This window comes from Condylura cristata, unplaced genomic scaffold, assembly GCF_000260355.1.
Source record: "Condylura cristata isolate star-nosed mole 26May11 unplaced genomic scaffold, ConCri1.0 scaffold00017, whole genome shotgun sequence".
In the NCBI taxonomy this organism is placed as follows: Eukaryota; Metazoa; Chordata; class Mammalia; order Eulipotyphla; family Talpidae; genus Condylura; species Condylura cristata.
The window spans coordinates 14290513-14301238 of NW_004567118.1; the positions used below are offsets into that span (position 1 = coordinate 14290513).

General features: G+C 32.6%; 1 protein-coding gene across 1 annotated transcript in view; it reads left to right on the plus strand.

The window, feature by feature from the left end:
• The window catches only part of MED13 (mediator complex subunit 13), a 202943-nt gene extending 192761 nt beyond the window's left edge, over positions 1-10182 (plus strand). Inside the window, exons 28-32 of the mRNA XM_012726063.1 lie at positions 69-254; positions 1978-2126; positions 3173-3346; positions 5862-5962; positions 6291-10182. Coding sequence (XP_012581517.1) covers positions 69-254; positions 1978-2126; positions 3173-3346; positions 5862-5962; positions 6291-6423 — 743 coding nt within the window. The 3' untranslated portion in view covers positions 6424-10182. The remainder of the gene's footprint in view (positions 1-68; positions 255-1977; positions 2127-3172; positions 3347-5861; positions 5963-6290) is intronic.
• The last annotated feature ends 544 nt before the right edge of the window (positions 10183-10726 follow it).

The window sequence follows — 10726 nt, forward strand, 5'->3', positions numbered from 1 at the left end:
TTTCTCTATTTTGTGTGAAGTTTATTTCATTTATTAAGAGACAAAAGTACCTTTCATTTTCTTTTCAGATTCTGTGTCAACTGGTTCTGTGTTTGGAAGAAGTACCACTCTAAACATGCAAACATCTCAGCTAAATACCCCACAGGATACATCATGTACTCATATACTTGTGTTCCCTACTTCTGCTTCTGTGCAAGTAGCTTCAGCTACTTATACCACTGAAAATTTGGATTTAGCTTTCAATCCCAACAATGGTAGGTGCATTGTTCTCTAAAAGTTTGTAACTATCAGTCTTGACTATTGTGACTAGCTGTAAGCTAAATAATGACTCCTAAAATATATCTGTGTCCTGTGAATGTCTCTGAAACCTGTGAATATTACTTTCTGTCACAGAAAAAGACTTTGCAGACTTGGTTAAGTATCTTGAGATGGAGTGATTATCCTGTTATGCAGATCAGGGAATTTTAAGAGGGGTGGGGCATAGGGGTTAGGCTATAATAGTAAAGAGAAAAAGGCCACTTGCTAGAAGCAGAGAGAGAGCAAAGTCAAAAAGAATTGATGTTATGTGATTAGCTTTGAAGATGAAGGGACCATAAGAAAGGGATACAAAGAATATAGCTATAGAACATGAATGCACAAGGAAGCAGAGTTTCTTCTGGAGCCTTGTGAGCATAGCACTGCTTATACCTTAATTTTGGTCCTACCTAACCTGTACTATAAACTGAGTTTGACTTTCTGGTCCCTAGAATTATAGCAGAATAAATGTGTGTTGTCTTAAGTCAACAAGTTTGTAGTAATTTGTTAAAATGATAAGTGAAATTATTCTTCTACCTTAATGACATCAGAACTATGCTATGAATTACTCTATAAATGTCTACTTATTTTAAAGGCAACATTGATCATAAAATACAGAGCATTTTCATTTCTAACGTACCTTGTTTACTGTTTATTAGTTTCCTATTGTTGGTGTAACAGATTACCACACACTTTGTGGCTTAAAACAACACACATTGTTCATGCTCTGCTATTAACTGTGCATAAACTTTGCAGCTCATTTTATATAACTTTCTATCTTAATTTATCAAAATAATTGTGTAAAATTCATTCTTTTATTAAAACGGCCAGAATGGAGATGACTTTTTAGATGAAATCTTAGGTTGCAGTTAGTAGAAAATAATATAAATGATACTCCACAAGTAAGATTATTCTTTTTTTTGAGTGTTACATAACAGTTTGAATATTTTACTTAAAAAAGAATTAATCATGAATAATCTCATTTTAAATACATTTTCATTTCTAACCTACTGTGTTTATTGTATATTAGTTTCCTATTGGTGGTGTAACAGATTACCACACACTTTTTGGCTTAAAACAACAGACATTATCTTACAGTTCTGCAGAACAGGAGTCCAAAATTACTCTTACTGGGCTAAAGTGAGGGCATATGCAGGGTTCATGCAGGAGGTTACCAGGGAAATCTATTTCCTTATTATTTCCCAGCTTCTCAGAACCACCTTCACCTCTTTTTCATGACCTCTTCAATTCAGTGGTATAGTATCATCACATTTCTTTCACTCACTGTAACCCTCCTACTACCTTTTGTTAGGACCTCATTGATTACCTTGAACTATCTAGATAATCCAGAATAATCTCCCTATTAGGATCCTTAGCTTGATCCCATTTGCAAAGTTCTTGATGGTAATATTCACAGATTTATGGTACCCTAGGATGTAGGTGTTGGGGTGGGGAGGTGGGGCATCATTCAGACTACCACATGCTTGTTTTGCATATGTATAGATGTGGCTCCTATGATATCCTATAATACTTGGCACATGGTAGACACTCATTGAATGTTGGTTAAATGAACCTTTTTTAACTAAAAAGGTTTAAGTAAAAATACCTAGTAACTTAGACTCCTGTCACTAACCATAAATTATCAAAAATGAAGTACCTTAATTTTTTTTTTCTCTAATACAGATGGAGCAGATGGAATGGGCATCTTTGATTTGTTAGACACAGGAGATGATCTTGATCCTGATATCATTAATATTCTTCCTGCATCTCCAAGTGGATCTCCTGTACATTCTCCAGGATCTCATTACCCTCATGGAGGTGATGCTGGCAAGGTAACTCTTTCATAAAAGTCATTTATGTGCCATTCATTAACTTTGTAGTGGGTTGACATATGAAATAAAATGCTTTTTTTCCCTTGAAAGTTAACCAGAAATGAGGCTAATAATATAGTCGTGTTGTCTCACAGACATTAGTACTTTGAATTCTGCATTATAAAGAGGTTTTCTCAGGTTTTGCTTTTTCCCAGTTTCATATATCTAGGCAACTTGGCACTGGTCCTTTTCTTAAAGTTTTCCTGCCTCTGCATCGTATCTTTAGTTATAGGATCAGAGTAGCTGAGAATTGCTACATTGCTCTAAGACTGCTATTTTTATCAGGGCTATGACATATATAGAAATGTTGATTTTTCCTCATGTTAACCTAAAAAACACTGGACACTCTACTAGCTTCCTTTTATTCTTAGCATTTTGGAAGCAGAATGTCTTGTCTGTCTACCCAAACTCAAAATTAATTGGACTTTATTTGAATAATGCCCTTTGAGTGAAATTACGTATGATAGTTATTCAATTATTATATACATATGTTTGCAATCTGTTTTATTTATCTTTTTAAAAGATTTATTTATGCATACAAAAGCTGGGGTGTAGACCATAGGTGTTGGGGTTGGTGGTGAGAGTATTCACCAGAGACAGAGTGGGAAACAGAACAGGATGACTGACTGAAATATACTGCAGACGGAAGCAGCGGGCATGTCAGGATAGGTCTCCTGTGCCATGTGGTTCACCTCCCTGGCTGAGGATTGAACTCATACTGCAGTGACTGCCAATGGCTTTAAAAAGCTGAGCTTTAATCCATTGTGCCACCAGGAAGGGCCCGGCATTTTCATTCTCTTAATGTCACATTTAAATTAAAAGTCATTATTTTAATGCTATTAGTTATAATGCTTATATAACATACTTAGAAGAGTTTTGTTTTTTTATTTAAATATCCTTTAGTATTTTTTAAAATTTAAATTATAAGATAACATAACCATTTGTATTTATGTATGATGTCTAGGTTTATAATTGAACTAACACATTCTTGATTTTATCTTTCTAAGGGCCAGGGTACTGATCGGCTACTTTCAACAGAATCTCATGATGAAGTAACTAATATTCTTCAGCAACCACTGGCCCTTGGTTACTTTGTATCAACTGCCAAAGCGGGTCCGTTACCTGACTGGTTCTGGTCAGCATGTCCTCAAGCACAATATCAGTGTCCCCTTTTTCTTAAGGTATTGCCATTTCTAAATAATGTCGATTGACAGCTTGAGGCCTAAGAAGTGCAGATGTGGGTTTTTTTTTTCAATCTTGTAGCTTTTGTCTAAGTTATTAAGTGTGTTTTCACATGTGACTCTAAAGCAGATCACAAAAATTATCTACTTACAAAATAACTCTGATTTTTAAATTCATTCAACATTTGAATTTTTAATTATTCATTAGTCACACTTCTGGTACTCTTGTTTTGAATATTTGTTCCGCTGTACACATATTTTACAAATTTTAGTACTGGGGGAACCTTTTCATTTTCTAGGTGAGCATATTAACATTCAGAAATTGGCAGTAGACTCAGACATTAAACCACAATGTTGTAATGATTATAATTTTTTTTAATTACATCATACTGCATTCCTATTATGCAGCATTGTTTGGGTATTAAAAGATTCATAGCCTTTGTAATAATACTTGATGTTTAGGTTCACTTTTAATATAAAGCTTTTAAGCTTTATATAAATTGTGTTAAAACTGTTGAGTAGTTTTGAAGTAATGACATCCTCATACCCATACTATTTTATTTTAGCAAACAAATTAATTAGCAGGTGCTAAGGTACTATAATGGGGTTTAGATAAATCATAAAATGGTAAAAGACAAGAGAGCCCTATAGAGAGTTTATTGCTGCTACTGCTACTGTCTTGGTGTTATTTTTTAGTGGATACTTAAACCCTAATGGTTTTGGGACTTTTGAGATTGTTGCTATTAAATATTACTAACCTTTGACCTGCAAGCTATTTAATCGGTGACTTTTGAGATTAAACAGTGAACTTTGATAGTATATTTATAAAGAATACAATTCTATCTAAATAGACTATTAATGAGATCACTATCTTCAGCATGTTAGCCAAAGTAATAGTTTTATCATGTCACTTTTCTTCACCTTGCAAATTATGTTCTGTACAGGTCTTATTACAAAAAAAAAAAAAAAAACATTCCAAAGGGGGCTTTTGGCAGCAGAGTAGTCCTTGGAGAGACTACAAAACAGGACACTCCAAATTCAATTACACATGCTTTCTACTCCATTTGTTGTTACAAATACATGTGTACACACTAAAGGCTCTGAAAAGTAGCGGGACATAACTTTGCCTACCATTTCTCATACTTATAACACAAGAAAAGGATTGTGTAACATCTGTAAATAGTTCCTGACCTTAGTGTTTACAGAACAATTTTTTAGGAAACACCGCTTTACTAAAAGTCCAAGGGACTCTCCAGATTGTTTTCTACTCAATATTTATTTGCAGAGAGGATAGTGTAAAGTGGTCATTCACCCTCAGATACAATGTAACAAGATTAGGACTTCCTGTCTGAATTATGAGGTAAGGCATAACTTACATAATTTTGTCCACCTTTTGTTTCCATACATCCCATTTTAATTCTGTATTGTAGGTAATAAAACCATCTGGTATGTTTATCTTTGTTTGGAAAGATAATAGGTTACTAGCTAGATGATTAAAAATCTTTTCATCAGAAATTAGAGCCCTGTTACTAATGCCATTCATTTATTTTTGTACTGATCTGCTATATGAGGCTTGTTTATAACTCATCAATCAAGAGTTTATGGCCAGCTCAAACATATTTTTGGTTATATTCCTGAAGATATATCACAAAAGTTTGTAGATATACTACAGTTGTAGAGTACCTAAATATATAAAATTATTATATCTTTAGTAGTTATGGAATGAGCTACCAAGACTTCCTATAGTGAGAAACCACCATCTTACCATCGCTTTTAAACTCTTTGTCTAGACATTATATAATATACACACACATACATATATGTACACACATATATAGAATATGAACAAAATTATTAATTTAATTGAAATGTGAAGAATATCACTTTCCTTTCATCTAATCTTCACTGCATTATCTAAATGGTATACCATTTGTTACCAAGCCTGGATTATGAAATTGAGTGGGCATAGAAGTCACCTTTGCACTATTTTAAGAGTTAGGACTTACACAGTTCTATCAGACACTTTGTTTACATTAGGACTTACACAGTTCTATCAGACACTTTGTTTACATTTATAACTTTATAAGTAAAATAGTTGTATAAACTTATGTTACTTTTTCAATGCTAGACCTGGTTATATCTACATAGTCTAATTTTTTTGTAATCTAGTGATAGTCTGTATTCAGATTTTTAGTTTTGTGTTTCCTTAAAAGCCTTTACACACCTACACAGGTTAAATTTAGAAAATAATTAGAAATTTCTTTTTTTAGGATTACCTAAAAGATATTTAAATGTATCATAAAACAGTAGAGCTTTGAAGAAAAGGAAATTAAAAGATTCAATATAAATGTTACATACTTAAAAATTCTATAATGAATTAGTTAAAGAACTAACATCTTAGTAGTGGTTCCCATTCATTGCAGTGATCTAAAATGTATTGCCTCAAGGAAGAGACATTGGGGAGGATAAGATTGAGATATTTTCCACTTGATTAATTGTCTGTTAATTATTTTAGGCCTCTTTGCACCTCCACGTGCCTTCAGTGCAATCTGACGAGCTGCTTCACAGTAAACACTCCCACCCACTTGACTCAAATCAGACTTCAGATGTCCTCAGGTACAGCTTTATTTTACCATTAAGAATTGTCCATTGCAACTTAGCAATATCTTGTTGATTTTTATATATTTTCATCATTTTGACAGTAGTTAACAGTTGTGCAGTCTTGGATCTCTAGAAAACTGTGTCATTCAGAATCAGTGTTTTTCTTTCTAATACGTAATTTAATTTTGAAAATAACTCATGAAAATCAGTTATCTTTAATGCCCCTTAGGGCTTCTCTGTTTTCTTGATGTGAGTTTGAATCTTAGATGGTCATAATTGGAAGTTGTTTCCAGTATCCACAGTGTAAATGAATACATTACTTACAGAGTTTATTTGCTTTTAGGTTTGTTTTGGAACAGTACAATGCACTCTCCTGGCTAACCTGTGACCCTGCAATCCAGGACAGACGCTCATGTCTCCCAATTCATTTTGTGGTGCTGAATCAGTTATATAACTTTATCATGAATATGCTGTGATCTTCATTTGAGGGAACTGTGCAACAAAAGCAAAAGGAAAAAGGATATTTCGCTGCAAGATTAAGTTATAATTATCTTCTCAGTGAAAGTCATTTGTGATGGGGTCTAATTCTTATTACTTCAACAAATATTGTTTTGACTTGGGGGGAGGGGCTATAACCCTGCTATTTTTCATTGACTATACTGAACTCTTTAGGATGATGACTGAGCATACAAAACGTATTATAACATTTTCGTAGCAAAATTAACTTTTTTTTTTCCAGTCACAGTATTTGTGAAAAGTAATGAGCCATAGTACCCAGTCATGTTCAATGAATATAAAAGCATGGAGAGGAAACATGAGGAACAATGAATTTCAACATATGGCTTCAGAACATCAAGATGTTCTTGTATTGGATTATAGTATCTAGTATTCAAAAAATGCCTGCATCTCTTATTTATTGTAAGTTTTTAAATGTATAAATTGTCTTATATTTCTTAACCTCTTTTATAAAAATTTTCCTAGAAGGTTTATACTGCCTTCTTGCTTTAAAGCAATTGGTCTAAAATATATGTAATCGTCTTAATTAAAAAGTTGCAGTAGGGTTGCTTTTAGAGTATTATTTTTTTGTAAGGGGGGTGGGTGGGACAGTAAATTTGTATTGTCTCAATGTACAGTTTAATGGGGATAGAGGGGAATAATGTCCATACCATTGTGTGTGGAGGATTTACAGCTAAGCTGTAGTTGCAGAGTACATGTACAGTAATGAAGTTCACTGTGTTTATAAATTGAAAAGGTACTGGGTCTTACAGCATTTTATATATCACACCTTTACAGAATAACATGATGGCAATATACAAGTGATATTGTTAGGTGGTTTAACTAAGAATAAAATGAGAATTCTTCAGTTATATTTTGTACTATGGTTTAGGGCTATGACTAATATTTCAGGCCATTTCCAGTGAAAGAAACTTAGTTTTACAAGAAAAACATTTGCTACTGAATGCTTAAACTAATTTTGGTGTTTAATGTTACCTGCTTAAATTTTTTTTTCAGTTTAACAGTGGCACATTTAGGCATGGGGATATTATTATGAAAATTATCTTCAGGATCTGCTATATAAAGTTGAAATTTAGCCCAGCTCTAGGCATTTTACAAATTATTTTAAGAGCAGTCACTCTTGATTGTTTGACTTTATTTTTTTTTTTAAATTAAAGATTGGGGATGTGTGTGAAAGTATGCTTATTGTATGGGTGTGTGTGTGCAATCAAACTGTGGTGTAAATAGATTCTCAGTGAATTCTGGTATTCAGACTCTATTCCACTAGTTTAAGAACCATTTTCTAAACTTAACCTGTTTCTTTTTGTCTTTTTATTTATTTAATTTTCTTGGTTTGGAGATGGCAGTCCCAAACACCAGAGTCTGTACTTTTCTGTAACACAGCTCAGATTAAGGTAGGGCATACGCCAAGGAGGTTCTCACCTCCCTAAAGAAGGGACTTGAATTTTAGGGACTTTAATTCACCCCTTCCTTCAATACAGCTCCCCCCCCCCTTGTTTGCACATGCCAAGATACTGCTTTTACGCAGATTTTACCCCCTTGAAAATCCTTTCTACAGTGCTGCTCACAAGAGAGTCCAAGTTAGCCTCCTTCCTGTATTGCTGACTTGAATTCACAGTCGCCAAGTCTACCTGTCTTTCTTGGAAGCAGTCTAGCAAAATTCTGAATTTATATGTCCACTACTTCACTAATTCTCTACAAGGACAAAATCAATTGTATTTACAAAACTAAATTTTTTTTTTAACTAAAACTTGTTTTGTAAATACTATATGCTTAGCCTAAATTTTACTTTCTTAAAACAGTATAACTTCTTCAAATTGTGTATATTAAAAATTAGCAAGTCTGGTTTTTTCTATAAACACAATTGATGAAAAGGTTTTCAATCATTTCTTCAAAATTATAATGTAATCTCAAGGGTCAGCATATTTTGAAATTGAATTTAAAGATCGTATCTCCACATTCATTTTTAAATTATGCTAACACTAAAAATTATGTTGGCATGTTTTGCTCTGTACTTAAAAAACTTGTCTGAGATTTGAGGGGAAAATGCTTATTTGGAATTTCTACAAAAAGTACACTTTTTTAAAATATAGTTAGATCAATAGTGATTTTAAAACAAAAACTATTAATTCTCAGTTATTGAAAATAACAAGCCTACAGTAACCACACCTCGGTTTGAAAATAGATTTTAAAAATTTATTCCCTGACAGTTCCCTTTATATGGAGCTGTAAGGAGCGGCACCCAATATACAATTCCTTTTTATCTGAGATTCAGGAAATAGCTTCCAAATATACAGGATTTATTAATATGGTTTTTTTCTTCCCTTCATATGTAAGTTCACACTCGAATATAAAATGATTACATAGCCATTGTAAAAGGTCAGGAGACTTGAAGGAAAAAAATTAATTCTCTTATGCAGGATGATGGATCTGACTTATTAGTGTACTGTGACAGACAAGTATGGTTAATTTTGTTTTATTTATATAGATAAGCAAAGTTAATATTCTTTACACCAGTTGATCACCAGTACCATGACTTCTTTGTTACAGTGCTAATGTCTGTTTTTTGCGCAGTTATCCATTCAAAACAGGGTGGAAGTTCAGTATTTTGGCATTTAAAACACTGTTATATAATGTCTGCTTCCAACCAGTGAGAAACATCTAGCCATACTTTTCTTATGCAAGCCATTCAGTTATCAGGACTGTGAATTAACACTGTATGAATAAATTTCTGTACACCCTATTGTTTGGCCAGAAGGCCACCAAGTGTACTTATATGTAATCCTTAAATTTTAAAGTAGCTGTAATTTTTAAATCTTTCTAAACTTTTCTTAAACCACTAAAATTAAGCTCTTACTACTTAGTCAACTATCCTCAGCTGTATTCGTACTCAATTGTCAGTATGGCACAGATTACTGTATTAAACTATTCTTTTCGTCTTCACATTTACCTTCTGAGGTAATTTTTTAACTTAATGTGTTACTACAAAGATTTGCAGATCTTTAATCAAGCACTATGTTAATACTGTAATATCAAAATACTATGTTGCATTATTTAAAATGTTCAAATTGAATACATTAAAAGGAAGTTTTTAAATGCTGTTGTATCATATAATTTGCTATTCATCCACTATGGCATCGCATATCAGTCTGTTAATACTTTAATGTTGCATGAGTGATGTTTTGGTCTGGGTTTCCTCTTAAGATTTTTGTTAGTCTAAATTAAGGGAAAAAATGTTTTTGACATAAATATTTTTTTTTCTCCCTACCAAAAATAGAAATCAGCTGGAAATCTTATTTTTTGGCTTTTCTTGGTGTTTAAATGGGCCCAGAACTGTGGTTTAAATTCATATATATACATACATACATATATATATGTATGTGTGTATATATACACACACACACACACACACATATATATATATATATGTTTTCTTTTTTTGTGGAGTATTAATTAAGAAACTGGATTTGGGACCTAAAATACTCCTCAGGTTGATGTATTCATGTAGTTTTAAAAATAGCTTTAGTTTCAAAGTTAACTGGATTTGTGGACCTTAAAGTTACTGAATTTAAACTACAAATTGTAACGTCATTACTGGACATGTCAGCATTAACCCCCTCTCAATAGCGTGGTCACTTTATGAAGGGGCGTTTTAAAGTTGTTGTTTAGCAGTGACATTTAATATGGTCCAATTACTTTTTTTTTTTTTTTTAAACGTTACAAAGAATAAGGAACAAACACTATTGCTGCCGAATGCCATAACACTGAGTTGTACAAATTGTGATTGAGGAAATGAAAAGGTTTATACTTTTTAAAAAAAAAAACAAAAAAAAACTTCAAATGGAATAAATTATTCATGAAGCCTTCATTGTGGTGTCTCATTCTGTTAAAAATAATTCCATCTTAATTTATGTGAGGTTAATAGCATTTTTATGTCCTTTAAAAAGGAAAAGGGTTACCTAAAAACTTAGCAATGAGTTTTTAAATTTCTCTCTCAAGTACTTTTATTTTGTTATTTATGATAACATTAGGATTCTCTCTCAGGATCACCACTGTAGGGTACCCACCTCCAAATCACCCCATGGTCTACCATCATAAGGAAGCTCAAGGCCTTTAAAAGCTATTTTAATGATATACTAATGGTCTACATACTCCTTCCTTTTATACTAGTGATTTTGATAACAGTTTGGTGGCCTAAAGAAACTATATCCAAATATTTAAAGTTTATCCTTCTGTTTTTTTTTTTTTTATATATACAGGTGT